We start from the raw sequence: 15,365 nt of genomic DNA, 5'->3' as shown, positions 1-15,365 counted from the left end.
TATTCTGAAGCCCATTCCTTCTACCTCCCAAAGAGAAAATCCCCAATATTGCAAGCTTTTACATGGCCTTGCCTATGATGCTCACATGCCAAGAATTATTAAAATAAATCAACTGGATATAACAAGAAATGAATAACATGTACATTTTCTTCCTTTGAAAATTTTAAAATCTGTATTATCTTCAGGAGAGATGAATTGGAAGGACTATTAGTTCATGCTCGAAAGGGCAACAGAATTTTCACAACCAACCAACCAACCAAGTTCACTAAGAAAACCCGTTTACAATCAGCTGTGTGTTAGACCTGTCTCGTACTCATCTAGCATGTGAAATCGTATGTCTTTAAAAATCTCCATCGAGTTTAGGTTAGACAGCGTCTGGAGTATAACATTGAACTCTGAACAATGCTCGCTGAGGAAGGATCTATTAGAAGGAATGCATCACAATGATCAGAATAATTCCAAGGATTAAAAGGGTTCAACACTGAAATCAGGTTGCATATACTAGTCTTGTGTTACCTGGGGTATAGAAAATTAAATGAAGCTGTTCTAATGTTACATAAGTGGTAAAAATAAACAATGGACTATTGATTTCCAAATTCCATCACATGATTTTAAGACATCCATGAAATGAAATGGTTCAAGGGGGAAAATACACAGACTTAAAAATGGCTACCACATCAGCTGACCATGCAGGTTATCCAAGCTTTCGTGAAGCCAGTGTGAAATAGAATAAATTACCTTAATATTTTCTTCAGGGTTAACAGATAATAAAATTTCTTTTCATGTTACTCAAGAAAACATTGTATTTAGCTCCATATTGATACAGTAGATATTAAATAACTACATTTACGATACAGAGAGGTATAGCCGCATACTAAAAAGAGCCTTTTTATTGCAGCCAGCTATGGAAAGTTGAGTAGAGGAGAGCCAATCACCCTCCCTCACCTGGTCATAACAATAATCAAGATCTTTAAAAGTGATCAAAAGAGTTGATAGAGTGGAGTGGAGCTCTATCCAGTGGTGTGAGAGTTCAGTAATAAAAGGGTTTCATCATCACCTTAAAATTAAACTGGTTGATATTTCTCCTACTGATCTGGAATCAGTATGTACACATAATTGTGGGATTGGTAGAAATTGTAACAACAGACAACACCAAACATTATAGCACTGCTCCAACATTTATGAAATGATAATCAACAGACTTAAATATCCACAGCATACTGGAACCTCTGACCTTCCAAAAACTGATCCAATGCATGATTTGTATAGCAGACCACCAACATAGGTGAACCAGCACCAGATTGCCAAACTTGCTCATTCGCCAGAAGAACCTTGGCAACTTTCAGTCCCAGGTAAGTCTTTCCTGCAAATCAGAAAATATAACTGTTATCAAAGGATATAAAATTAATTTTGAAAATGAATCACGAGAGCATGTACAAAGCTGATTAATATCAGGTTTGAGCAGGAGTTCTGATTTGGCTGAACGAGCCCAATTTAAATGGGAAGGGGGAAGGATATGCAAGCATTAATCCTGCAGTTTGTTAACAACATTAACTTGCATTTATGCTGCAGTTTTAATACGATTACCACGTCACCTTTCACAACAGATCCTTTAATCTGATTATAACAAAAAAATTTTGCCAAATTTTGCCAAAGAATTGCTCATCGTGGATCTTAAAAGGGTGCTTAACAGAGCTAGTAGATTTCAGCAGCATGTCATTACCAGTGTGCATATCAGGGGGTGTGATGAACTGATGGAACCCCTTCAGCCAAGCCAGATACCAGCCTCAAAGCTTTGAACCTGGTACAAACTCTTCAGAATGAAACAATCATACCAGTCTCGAGAGGTTTAACTATTCCTCTCTACACAGATGCTACCAGATTGGCTGAGTTTCTCCAAGATTCTCTCTGCTTACTTAAGATTTCCAGTATCTACAGAATTTTGCATTTATGCAGATTCCAGATTTCTCTAGTCGCAACTAAAACTTCCTTTAAAATGGCTGTTGGCTCTTTTTTGTGGGGGAGCTAAGGAAGAAGTGATGGCAATGCTGCTTGGCGTAAAAGGTCAAGTCACCAGAGGACTGTGGGACTACTCTCTCATTAAAGAGTCAGACAACTGTTGGGTACATAAACTGCAGAGTGAGGTGGAGGAGGTGGGATCATCATGGTAACCTCAGCTGGTGTGGGAATTGAACCCATGCTGTTGACGTCAGTTTGCATCAGAAACCAGCTGTCCAATCAACTGAGGTAACTGACTCCCACAAATATGGTATTGGACATCTTGACAAAGCCACTTAACCATCTGAAATAGGCTTCTGCTCATTTCTGATAACGTAAATTCGAGGACTGCTTGAAAATTAGAACTTACTGCAGCAGTAAGTGAGGGGTGATCTCCCCAGAGTCCAGAGTAACATAGATCCCTCAACTAACAACATTCTCTGGCATTTATTTTAACACTGTTTCTGGGAGCTTCTTAGGTACCAATTGGCTGCTGCATTCTGCAAACACACTAGAGAGTGCATTTCAGTGAAGCATTTTGGGGCTTCCAGAGTGAGAGCAAAGGGTGCTACATAAATGAAAATCCTTTCTATTATGTTGCAAAATTCATTCCAAATGAAACAACTAAAACTGTTTTACCTGTTCCTGGTGGGCCTTGGATCATAGCAACCTCTTTGGTTAGGGCCAATTGCAAGGCCTGCATTTGGGATTCATCAACCTTTAATTTCTCTTTAGAAGGCCATTTTGCAAAGTCACACACATCAAAACTATTGCTTAAGTTCAGCTGGTTGGCAGCAGATTTGAGCATATTTGACTGCTTTGGCACTGGAAGACGCTGATTTGTCATCAAAGGCTGAAGTGTATAGTCTTGACGACCTGAAGTTAGATATTTGGGTTCTGCAATGTGAGCCTGGCCTTCCACAATGTATTTCTGGAAGGGTAACGTATTGTCTTTAATCTCTTTAAGGCCTTCCAAAACGTGACGGTAAGCTTCAAAGTATGCGGTTGTCTCAACCATGAGAAAAGAGTCTCTTGAATTAACGTCCGCCAATTGATCTCGGCAATCTTTGGTGAAGTGCAGTGTGATAATGCCTTCTTTTAGTCCTTTGAGGTCCCTGTCTGCCACTGTTGCACAGAGCATTGTTGCAAATTTATCTTTGGATAGGCAAAGAAAAGATCCAAACAACAATCGCTTCGAGCTCTCCCAACGAATGAACTTCAGCGGTTTTATATCAAACTTAACCTGGAAGAAGACACCGCTACGAGTGCACAGTGGACCAAGTATATGTGCATCAAAGTAAATTCTTATATCATCTATTTTGTCCTTTTGAAGTTCCTTCTGGTCACAGGACAACAACTTGGAAATCCCATCTCTCAATGGGCGAACAAAGTCTTCACGGAGTAAGCGAAAGTGTATATCAAGGTATGTGGCGGTATCTGGATATTTTCCAGTGACAATGTTGGGTCTCACATAAGGTTTGTTGAGTAAATGGATGTCTTCACAGGTCGGGTATACTGAAATGCGTCTAAAGTTTTCCACCTCAGGCCCTTTAAAGTAGGTGTAGGTATCGGATTTCAAATTCCCAAGTCGCTTCTTCTCCTGCAGTTCTGCAATCATTGCCTGCAGATTGCCTAAGGTCATCCTGGTTTTGGCTGAGCCAGGGAAGCCAATAGATTGCAGGTACTTTGAAGTCATCTGCACCAATGAGACTAAAAGAGACACTTCCAAAAAGGCGCTCATAGGATAGACGGTAATCAGCTCATGGAGCAAGTTTACTATCGGATCAAGGTGAGCAGAGTTTTCCAGAAGTGCTTCTGGCAAAGTTTCTGTCTGAACACTGACAACAAATCCAGGAAGGATACTTTTCAGAAACATGGAATCCTTGATCAGTTGTAGGAGATAATGTAAATTACTTCGGTTGGACTGGCATTTGAATGTTGAATTGAGAACTTCCAGAAAGGACAAAATGAGGTTTTTGTCAGGATTGGCCTGGTTTAGGAAATCTTTGAGCCCACTCCTAGGAGAGGCCAGTCTCATTATAACATTTGCTGGTTCCATTCTAGCTAACCGCTGGAGCTCTTGGCGGTCTATTCTCCACTGTCTGTGTTCAGCAGGTTTGCTCGATTTGGCTGCTGAAGGACCAGTAGACTGGGACTGTTGGTTGGGTCTATGGTCAGACACGAACGCGCATTGTGCCAGGTTTTGTCGCCTAGGTTGCTTGTAATTCTGCTGTGAATGACTTTCATGGGTAGTAGGCCGGTTTGCTCTGCCCATTCCTTGAGAGTGTAGGGATCTACCTGTTATTGATTGCAACATTGGGGAAGGAAACAGAATATCTCGTATTAGCCAATAAGCCATCATTTTCAGTTATGATGCTATACCACTGAAGATCCTCAATACAATTGTGACAAAACCATCAGCTTGATTGGCAATCCAACCAACAACTTAAGCATCCATTCTGGCTTCCATTCATGAACCAAGGCTGCACTATACACTCCTTACAGGTAATAGCAATTCACCGAGGTCATAAAAAAAGGCCATTTGGTCCCTTGAGCTTGCTCTACGATTAATAGGATCATGGCTGATTTGACATTCCTCATGTCCACTTTCCTGCCCTTTCTCCATAACTTTTGATGCTCTTACCAATCAAGAATTTATCTATCCTCGACTTACATTTACACAAAGATGCTGCCCCTGCAGTTCTCTGTGGCAAGGAGTTCTAAAAGATTCTCAACCCTCAGGGAAGAAATTCCTCCTCATCTCAGTCTTCAATTGGTGACTCGTAATCCTGGGACTAAGCCCTCTCCTATGAGGGGAAACATCCTCTCAGTATTTACACTATCAAGGCAGTTAAGAATCCTATACGTTAGTGAGTTTTGAGAAGACTTGTAGCTCAGGTTGAGGTTCTGGATGTAGGTTTGCTCGCTGAGCTGGAAGGTTCATTTTCAGATGTTTCATCCCCAGACTAGGCAACTTTATCAGTGAGCCTTGGACTTTGTCCAGAAGCTCACTGGTGATGTTTCCTCATATGGTGAGGAAACATCTGAAAATGAACCTTCCAGCTCAGCGAGCAAATCTACATCCAGAATCCTATATGTTTCAAAGAGATCACCTCTCATTCTCCTAAATCCCTGAGAGTAGAGTCCCATTCTGTTTAACCTTTGCTCATAAGACAATCCCACCATACCAGGGATCATCCCAGTTAACCTTCTCCAAATTGCGTCAATGAAATAATATATTTTATGAAATAATTGTTCACAGTGCTCCAGACGTGGCCTCAACAGCATCTTGTAGAGTCTTAGTAAGACTTACTTATTGTTATTCTTCAATGCCCTTGACTGCTGCAGTTGTGTGCTAGCTTTCTGAGTTTCATGTACAACTACCCCCAAGTCCCCCTGTGTAGCAGTTTACTGAAGTTTTTTCTTCCACTTAAGTAATATTCTGTTCTTTTGTCCTCCCTTCTAAATTGTAAAACTTCATATTTTCCCACATTAAACTCAATTTGCCATCTTTTTGCCCACTTATGTAGCAATATCTCTCTGTAAACTGCGCCCCTCTCACAGCCTGTCTTTCCACCTATGTGTCATCTGCAAATTTTGCTACAGTACACATACTCCCAAATTACACATCATATTAATCTGGCTTCTCAGGATCAGAAAGGGCATTTGGGCGTCTTTGGGTCTGTATGGACAAGATGTGCCAAATGGCCAATTCTGTGCTGTATCATTTCCACTGTTCTACAGCTACACGTGGCCAGATTTTTTTTTGCCATGTCAGGTTGACTCAGCAGCTTTTCAGAAGTGGAGGCATGGAACTAGCTTTTGAGATACCCAACCCTATTCTGGGTTTTCTTATTTTTGGGAATGCTTCTTCAGAGGCGGGTAGATACCCTACCCCTGGGGACTCCATTGAGGTGATAGACCTAACCTACTTCTTGTCTATTGTCATTGGGTCAGACAAGGTTTTCAAAACACTTGTAGTTCATAGCACATCAAAGGTGTTCGGAAACATGGTTTGCATGATGGAACATTTTGAAACAGGTTTTGAAATATACCCAACCGTAGCACCCACACCACCCATGCCAAGATATGACCAACGCCTAGAAAAAAATCACTCTGGGTGGACATAAGGAACCCCAAGCACCTCCTATCATATTGCATGGCCAACGCCCATGTATGCTCCACAAATAACTTTCATGTAAGGGAAGGGCACATTCCTTCCTCTTCATTCAATAGAAACTATATGGAAGCAATCAGCTTTATAGTGGCAGTTGAATGTGTTAAAAAACACTTTTAAAAATAAGTGACTCATAATATTCACCGCACTAAAAAACATAAAAATATTAAGCAATAACAGTGGCAATCATCCAGACCTTTTAATAAGTTTCAATAATTGAATCCACAAGGCACTTGAAACATGTTGTGCTTCACCAACTGAATTGCTGGCTGAACTCTCAGTCAAGAATGCACAGCGAGACTTGGAGTTCTTGTTTTAAAATATATTGAAAAGGTTATGAATGGACCACCCTTTTAAAAAAAAGCTTCCCTTTTACATTTCAAACTGCCATCTGAGGGTTCATTGCTTTCACATGGTGTGCAGTGGATGAACAAATTTGGAGACAGAATGAACTGCATAAATTGGCAGGGTATAATTAGGCATGGATGGGGCATAGGGAATGGGTGTGTGTGTCTGTGTGTGTGTATGGGAGTGGAGTGGTGGAGAGTGGGAAGGGCTGCAATGCCATCCCATTTTGATCGCTGTTTGGCACAGTCCCACAACACTGAGGCTGGCCTTCAATGTGGCTCCCTTCAAAACATTTCCAGAGTTGGCTCGCCCAACTTCAGCCACCATCTCCCCTTCTAGTGAAACTGGGAAACCCCTTAGCCATGGCCACCCACCTTAAGGATGAAAATCTGGCTCAGTTATTTTTCTCATCGGTGCTGGGTCTAAAGCTCAAACATTCGTACATAACAGAACTGTATTCAATTCACGGTCAAAGAAAGATGACCAGCACCACATTCTCCAGGGCAACTAGATGGCTAATAACTGACAGCACCGCCAGGGAGAGTCACCAGACTCAAAACATTAACTCTGTTTTCTTTTTATAGATGCTGCCAGACCTGGTGAGTTTCTCCAGCAATTTCTGATTCTGTGTGTTTCAGGCCTGACAGTAAATGTATATCACAAAAACTTCTTTTTTGACACAGCAGAACATATTTCTTCATTTCAGTTTTGGTCTTTTGAATCAAAGCTACTAGCATTGATTTTGTTTGTGCAAAAATTGCAGAATTTTTCAGGAAAACACCAGAAATCAAGAATAGTGCAAAGCTTTTATCTACAACTATTAAACTGGATGCGAGAGACTGTTTAAACCAGTATGCATTGAATCAGAAAGTCCATGCAGGTGAGATTTGTATATCAGAGTTATGGGATTTTTGCTGATTAAAGATCTCTTTATACAGAAAGTAATTCAATAAATTGAATTAAAGAACTTTAGCATTAATTTGCTATAATTGAATGAATGATGAATGAGTGATTTATTAGAACCATAAAAACCCTACAGCGTGGAAACAGGCCATTTGGCCCAACAAGTGGACACTGACTCTCTGAAGAGCATCCCACCCAGACGCACCACCCTACTCTATCCCTGTAACTCTGCATTTCCAAAGGCTAATCCTCTTAACCTACACATGCCTGGGCCCTTGGAGTAATTTAGCATGGCCAATCCATGTAATCTGCATACTGTTGGACTATTGGAGGAAACAGGAGCACCCCGAGGAAACCCACGCAGACATGGAGAGAATGTGCAAACTCCACACAGTCACCCGAGGCAGAACATGAATCCAGGTCCCTGATGCTGTGAAGCAGCAGTGCTAACCACTGAGTCTCGGTCCTGCCTCTTTGCTGTGACGCTTAAGAAATTGTCAGAGCACCTCCAGGATTTGCTGTTTTTATTTCAGATGGACATGAAAAATCATACAATGGAGAAAGTGCAGGGTGTTCCCCCTCATGCTAGCATTTATCCCTCAACCAAAACAACTTTACAAACGATCAGGCCATTATCACAGCTGATTGTGGAGGATGCTGGGAGTAAATGGATTGCAATGTTTCCCATGGTACAACAGGACCACACATCAAAAAGTATTTAATTGTAAATGCATTGGAACATCATGTGTTCGTGAAAACTACTACAGAAAAGTAAGTTTCTTCGATGACCTAATTTAAAATTGTTTTGTAGTTTATGGCAAACATTCTGTTGGCAATATTTTAACAATCTGTATTGCTCCTTAAATTCTAAGTCATATAAGCCCATCACTTGCTGACCTCGTGATTTCTGCTGGTGCTGGTTATCATTTTCCATCATGTTTTCTCCAAAGGAGTCAAGCAGGTTAGGCTGACTTCCATAGAACCGGGGATTTCTTCTACGATGCTCAGATGGGTCACGCTGCTCAAACCTACTCTTTTCCACAACGCTCTCAGACCTATTTTGCACATGTTGTGGGTGCTTCCTTCGCTGTCCATCTCTCCGTTCTGGAATTTAAAAAGAAGAAAGTGGAATCTTCACCAGCAACACCCATGTCTCAAGACTAAATTTTCAACTAAATGAAAATGTACCTTCCACTTAAAATTTGTGTTGTAGCTGCTCATGGCTGAATGTGACAAAATGGTTGCTTCTGTTTTTTTTAAGCTGACACAGGATGGTTGAAGAAACTTGTAGCTAATGCAGCATTTCATATAGCTCAAATTATGGCCTTCACAGACAACAAAATGTCTCAGAATCACAATACAGTCTGAGGAAGATTGGGCCAGAATGTTTACAGTAAGACTCCTCTTTTCTGATAAGGATAACTCAGATGAAAAATGTCTGATTTGAAATTTCCTACTTTACTATGAAATGGATAGGGAAAACTTGACCAACCTTAGATGAGACCTTTTAAATAATTATAATGACATATTAGAGTAGACACATATATTTGTTCAATAATAGTAGTTTTAAAGTGTTAAACACTGGGAAATTTAATTAGATTTCTGTAGACAGTCAGCCTTTGGTGCAGAGATTGGTTTTGATAAACGGCATTGGGTAACCTTATAAAAAGGTCTGGTACCGGCCATTTCAAAAGTTTGCTATTCAGTTCAGATTTGAAGAAAAGACTGATCTCGCAATAATCAAGGCCTTTAGGTTTTTGTTACTACATATTAAATGCACCTGCATGGGCATATTAAAATTATACAAGCAACTGGTGAAATAATATTAAGGGATTCAGCTGAATTTTCTTTAAGTAAATAGCTATAAGCAGTAGAAAGAAATGTTTGCTAATCAGCAGGGTGATGTTATAAGTGTACCAAGAAACAAGTGATGTAGCAAGGGTGAGACTAACAATTGTGAAACGAGATCACTACAGCCTCAAGAGAATAAACAACCTAATGAACAGCCCAGAGAAGAAGGAAAGAATGACAGAAAAAAGCGATAAGACAAGGATGAGAAAGAGGTCGTATTCGCTGGAACCTTATAGAAAAAAAAAGTTTCTTCTAAAGACCTGATAGAGCTATAAAAGTGATTGAATTTCATTCCTGTCAATGGCCCTTGGATAGATATTCTCTGATAAAATATTTAAATTAATGACAATAAGGTCTATCCTGGCATCAAAGTTCTGTTTGAAATGATATTGCACTATAGAAAAAAATTATAATCCAAATAGAAAAAAATTATAAATGTCTGTAAAGTGACATTAGAATCAGTTTTGGCATTTGGTGAATGAGATGTACTGTAAGAGCCTAAGGACAGGTGAAAATGGGTCTGGCGAACATCAGGAAATGATGGGAAAACTGAAGGTTGATCATGAAGTTGTCCATCATTGATTGTGTTTTCGTAGAATTGGATGTGTATGTAAGAGAGGATGTAACAAGCACTGATGTCAATGTTGCATGTAACCATTGTAACTCAGTATGTATAAAAATCGTGCACTTTATTGGGAAAGGTACAGTGTCCTAGAGACCTCTCCTACGCTGCATTAGCAATCAATCTGAATAAAGATCAATTTGTGCCACTAAACACAGGACTGAAGGCTCCTTTTTAAAATCTCTCTCCAACCCTTTGGCTTTTTTGAAGCAAACCTACTACCAGAGGGAGTTTCAGTGCCATTAATGCAAATATCAATATTTCTTTGGAATATCAGAGAAATTAACAATGCAGAATGGTTTACATCTGTAACTATTACACTAAGTGAAAGAGATTGTTCAAATCTGTGCATAAGTGGATCTTAAAATTCATAGATAGGAATTATATACTCAATAATTATATTGTTTACTCTTGTTAATTAAAATAATTTTTTTTAAATTAATAAATTAAACATTAACATTTAATTTGCCCTTTACTGTGATATTTAAGAAATCATTAGATTAATTGAATGAACTGCTCGTTTTGCTCGTGTCACATTCTTTGTCAAGAACTAAGTGAATGTCTATTTGTTGATCAGCCATCTTTCCATCGTCTCTGACACTGCTGGTACTGAGTCAGTCATAGCTCAGTGATAGTTCAAGGCTCTAAGTGAGAAGGGTATGGCTTCAAGTCACACTCCAAATACTCAAACACATAATTCCAGGTTGACTTTTTAGTGTAGTGCACTGTTGTAGATATGTCCCCTAGATGAGACAATAAACTTCGTCTGTGCCTACTCTCATCAGGTGCACCTAGAAAATTCCATGACACTGGAAGAAGAAGAGGAGAATTCTCCACAGTATAAACATGGAGAATGCTGGAGAAACTCAGCAGATCTGGTACCTTCTGTAAATAGAGAAAAACAAAGTTAACATTTCAAGTCTGCTATGACTCTTTAGAATATACCAGACTCAATATTTTCTTTTCTCTCTCCACAGATGCTGCCAGACTTTCTGAATCTCTCCAGGGCTGTGTGTTTCAGATTTTCAGCATCTGCAGTGTTTTTCCCTTATCAAGCATTTTCCATGGTGTCCTGGTCAATGTTTATCTCTGGACCAAAAGACAAATCGGTTTTGTGGGAGCTGCTATGTGCAATGGACTTCTAACTTTCCTACATTAACCCAGAGATCATGCTTTAAAAACAACTTAGTTGGAGGCAAAATGCATTGGGATACCTTAAGATCATGGAAAGATGTTCAGAAATACTTTTTGATTATTTTTGCAGATTATGGAAAACCGTGCAAGTATCTAACTTATTAACATTTTGACTTTCAACATGGTTCCTCTCGCATTGAAATTCCAATTTACATAGTCCATCTTTTGCTAACCTTGTGGTTTCTGCTGTCTCTGTGTCTCATGCGCCGCACTGCCTTCTACGGAACAATCCAGCAAGTCCGACTGACTTCCGCTGAACTTGGGTTTTCTCCAGCGAGGCTCAGACTGGTTACGACGCGCAAACCCACTCTTCGCTGAGGCGTTCTCCGACGTATTTTGCATTTGATTTGGGGGCCTCCCTTTATGTGGGTGTCCATCTCTCTGTCCTGGAGTGAAAAGGCAGTTTAGTTCATTGGATATGCATATGTCAAGAGGATTGAAAAGGAATTTTTAAAAAAAACCTCAGTTTAATACCAGCCAACCTTGTCAAGAAACGACATGGAGGAGGGGGATAGAGGAGCAATTTAAATACCTTCCTTCCTCTCTATTGCAAAACTCTCAGTAAAGTTAGACAACATGATATCCAAGGAAATCTGGATCTTGAGGTCAGTCTAAATTTTTTAAGAGTGGCGACTGAAATCTTTTTGTTGGATGAGGGGATCAAGGGAGATAGGAGAAAGGCAGGCAAATGAGGTTGATGCATAGCTTGATGATGACCTGTTTGAGTGGAGATCAGGCCCAGTGGTCTAATCCTTTGTTCTGTGAACAAAGACCACTGCAAAAGAAATTCAGAATGCTACAGCAAAAATGATAAGTGAATACATACATTTGGTATAAATCAAGTTTAAAAAAAAGCAATGTCACTGGATCAGGAGTCTGGAATATCTATCTGAAATTCAACTTATTACATGTTCAGATTAGGTAAGAGTTGCACGACGAATGGGTCCAGGAAATAGCATTAAATCCAGTAAATTGTGTACATTATAGCCTACTTCACCCTTCATTCAATCTATTTAAATCTCGTGAGAGGCAAACAACAGGTAAAACCCCTAAAAATAGAAGCTTATATTTTTCACAAGATCCAAGAGGATGATAATTCCTCTGAGGCTCATCCACATCCCCTGTGATGTTGAAAATACCGGCCTGAATTTGGCAGACAGCAGTAATGTTACACAGTGCTCAGTGCTGATCCTGAAAAAAGCTGCCCAGAATGATCTAGTGATCTCGAAGGTTTCTATCTCAACTTTTCTAAACATTGGCTTCATTCTGGACCCAGCTATAGGGACAATGCATCCAGCAACAGTAACGTCTTCAAGCAGAGTTAAAAATCACAACACCGGGTTATAGTCCAACAGGTTTACTTGGAAGTACACTAGCCTTCGGAGCGACGCTCCTTCATCAGGTAACTATCACCTGATGAAGGAGCGTCGCTCCGAAGGCGAGTGTGCTTCCAATTAAACCTATTGGACTATAACCTGGTGTTGTGTGATTTCTAACTTTGTACACCCCAGTTCAATACTGGCATCTCCAAATCATGTCTTCAAGCAGGTGGAACAACCAATCGTATTGTTGAATTTTCAGATAACAAATCACAAAAACAAGAAGCAGGGTTTTTTTTATTTGCTTTAGACAGAGAGCAAAATTTAAAAAAAAGAGAGACATTTAAATGGCATTAAAGGTAAAAACTGAAAATTATAAAAAACTTCAGAAGTTTAAAAAATTTATGGCATTTTATTGTGGAATGGAGAATTTTGACATTGCACAAATAAGCTTGTTAAAGTTTTTAAACAGTTAAGTGTCAGTGAGGTTATTCAGCAATAACTAATACTTACAATACCCAACTGAATGTAGTGTCACTTTTTCAAGGGGCTTTGCAGAGACACTAAAGCTTAAAAAGTGACAAGTTACTTTCAAATAAGTGATTTCTGAAGGGTCATCACAATCTGAAATATTACATAAAGGCTAAATTTTCCAGTTTTCATTTGGAGTGTTTTGCCTGGTCTGTCTGGCTGACAGCACCTTTTCTCATGCCACCCTCTCCCCTCCACCTCATTAATTATGCAACTGGGATCTTCGACGCTCTTCTGCAATCCACGTGGCAGAAGAGGTAGAAACGCTCACCACCGTTGGAACTGTCTGGCATTCACACTGCTGGCCCAGCTAAACACCACATCAGATGCTGCAAGCCAGGAACTGCCCCTCACAATGTGGTACTTTTATGACTCAGACCATGGTCCAGAAAGGGAAAGCTGGCTCCCTGCTTCTCAGACAAGGATCTGGTGGTTGGAAGGTTGGGTGTTGACTACACGTTTCCTGCTGATTGCCATGGGAGGCCACACCACTAGACACTGCCACTGGACCTTGGGTTAAAAAGAGCAACCAGCAGTGCAGAAAGAAACAGAATCTTAGAGAATAGGAGCAGGTCTTTTCAACTGAATTAGTCAGCATTGCCATGAAATATGATAATAGCTGATCCTCCACCTCAATTCAGCACTCTCGCTCGTCTCCCCATATCCCTTGATGCATCTAGTGTCAAAACATCTTTTTTCTCGAATATTTTCGGTGGCTAAGGAAGTGATTATCTTCAGTGCTCTTCAGGAGTCAGCGCTACCATCTTCTCTCTGCTGCTTCACACTTACAGGTCTGCACTTTCTCATTTTACCAAGGCTCATAGACCACAACTCTCACTGTTGCATGCATCACATCTACTCATCGGCTCTCATCCACCCCATCTTTCAAAACCACTAATCCTCCCTGCCCTCTACGCTTCCTTCTCACTCCCTGGGGACATCTCACTATCTCTTCCATCCATTCCCATCATCTTCAAACCCTCCCTTTGTCTCACGGCAGGGAAAAGTTGCTCCAACTTGTCCCTCCCTTGTGTTTCAACAGCATCCCGACTGAACTAACTACAATCTCCAGCCTAACATGCAAGACCGATCATGATCAACCTTTGGGACTAGAATCAGATATCTCCCTTCAGTCAAGGGGCACTACCACTATATCAATCCATTTGACCCGACTAAGGGTTGCTCCCCTTTGATTTTCAGAGATGGTCAGTTTCTTGAAGCACATGAAGTGGGGGGCTGGTCAATTTAGTTGCTGGCACATGCTCGAGATGTAACGCAGACACAGAATGCTGAATAGGGGGAGAAAATCAGCTAAAATAAAAACATTTAATAAATCTTCGTTAGGACTGTATGAAGAGCAAGGGATGTAGCTTAGGAAAAATAGTTGAATCAGTGGAGGTATATTAAATCTGTGAGACATTAGCAGAACAAACAGGGATCATGGAGAGGAGAGGGTTAAAACAAATGGCTCCTTTTTCATGAGAAGATGAGCCACCCTAAGACATGAAGACCTACTGGAGCAATAAACAGCCAGGATTTTCTAGTAAGTAAAGATTAGGTGTCCTATAAAATAAGAGTTAGCCAGCTGTTTCCCTCCTCCACCTTCCTGTGCATGTGCCCTGGCGTTAATTTACTATTCAAATATCACAAATGGAATTTGACGACAATTGTTTGGATAGAATCACATGTATTATAGGCAACTAGTAAATTCAAATAAAATAATGCCCACATGAAAAGAGCATAAAATCAACAGTTCTATAACAGGTCAATAACATCCATTTTCCCCGTGGGCAAAGTGAGTCTCCTTTGCATGTTTAGATTTAGATTTACTGTCACAGATAATATTAATATACTGTGAAAAGTGTTTTCTTGCATATTATACACAGTGTCACCGTGCTTTTGAGCCATCTTGAAACACTGAGTAAAAGGAGAGATTTTACTGGAGTACAGATCATCTTACTCTCTTCTTGTTCCTCTTCTGCTGCTCCTCCAGTCACTGCTTGACATTGGCCAGGGTCTTTATGGCAGGTTCAAGGGTCTCAGTTACAGATCTCTGCCAACATCACTCCTGCGACCGCCAAATCTGAGCTGGAGCCTTGGGCCTAGGGATACATGGACTCCATACCTCCTGCTCCCCATCCTACATTCCTCCAGACACTGCAGCCACTCTGCGGTCTGTCCCTTTCATTCCTTCAGGCCTACAGCCTGAGCCCAGCCTGCGAATCTTGGCTGGGGAAGTCAGCCCGGGACCTGGTCCTCACTTGTTGGACAACTCCAAGATGGGATGGAGAGTTTGTGGTCAGAATGCTGGGTTTGAGGTTCCAGACTTTGCTGTTCAGGTGTTCGAAGGCTGCACTGAAGTACTGGTGTCAATGCTGGATTTCATCAATGCCTGTTCACATTGAGAGGTGGCTCCAGAGGT

At 40.6% G+C, this 15,365-nt stretch overlaps 1 protein-coding gene and 1 long non-coding RNA gene across 3 annotated transcripts in view; one reads left to right on the top strand and one right to left on the bottom strand.

Moving 5' to 3' along the window:
* The window catches only part of LOC140464947 (uncharacterized), a 138,644-nt gene extending 127,867 nt beyond the window's left edge, over positions 1-10,777 (top strand). For both annotated transcript variants that reach the window (XR_011955032.1, XR_011955033.1), the window contains 2 exons: positions 1,217-1,352; positions 10,685-10,777. This is a non-coding gene — a long non-coding RNA (uncharacterized lncRNA). The remainder of the gene's footprint in view (positions 1-1,216; positions 1,353-10,684) is intronic.
* LOC140464945 (NFX1-type zinc finger-containing protein 1-like) overlaps positions 1-15,365 on the bottom strand; it is a 77,538-nt gene that overhangs the window by 42,044 nt on the left and 20,129 nt on the right. Inside the window, exons 4-7 of the mRNA XM_072560608.1 lie at positions 11,267-11,479; positions 8,324-8,530; positions 2,638-4,296; positions 1,235-1,363 (exon numbers count right to left, since the gene is read on the bottom strand). Coding sequence (XP_072416709.1) covers positions 1,235-1,363; positions 2,638-4,296; positions 8,324-8,530; positions 11,267-11,479 — 2,208 coding nt within the window. The remainder of the gene's footprint in view (positions 1-1,234; positions 1,364-2,637; positions 4,297-8,323; positions 8,531-11,266; positions 11,480-15,365) is intronic.

The sequence above is a fragment of the Chiloscyllium punctatum genome, chromosome 41, assembly GCF_047496795.1.
Source record: "Chiloscyllium punctatum isolate Juve2018m chromosome 41, sChiPun1.3, whole genome shotgun sequence".
Lineage (NCBI taxonomy): Eukaryota > Metazoa > Chordata > Chondrichthyes > Orectolobiformes > Hemiscylliidae > Chiloscyllium > Chiloscyllium punctatum.
Note: the sequence above shows the minus strand (reverse complement) of the source record. Positions and strands in the feature narration are given on the sequence as shown.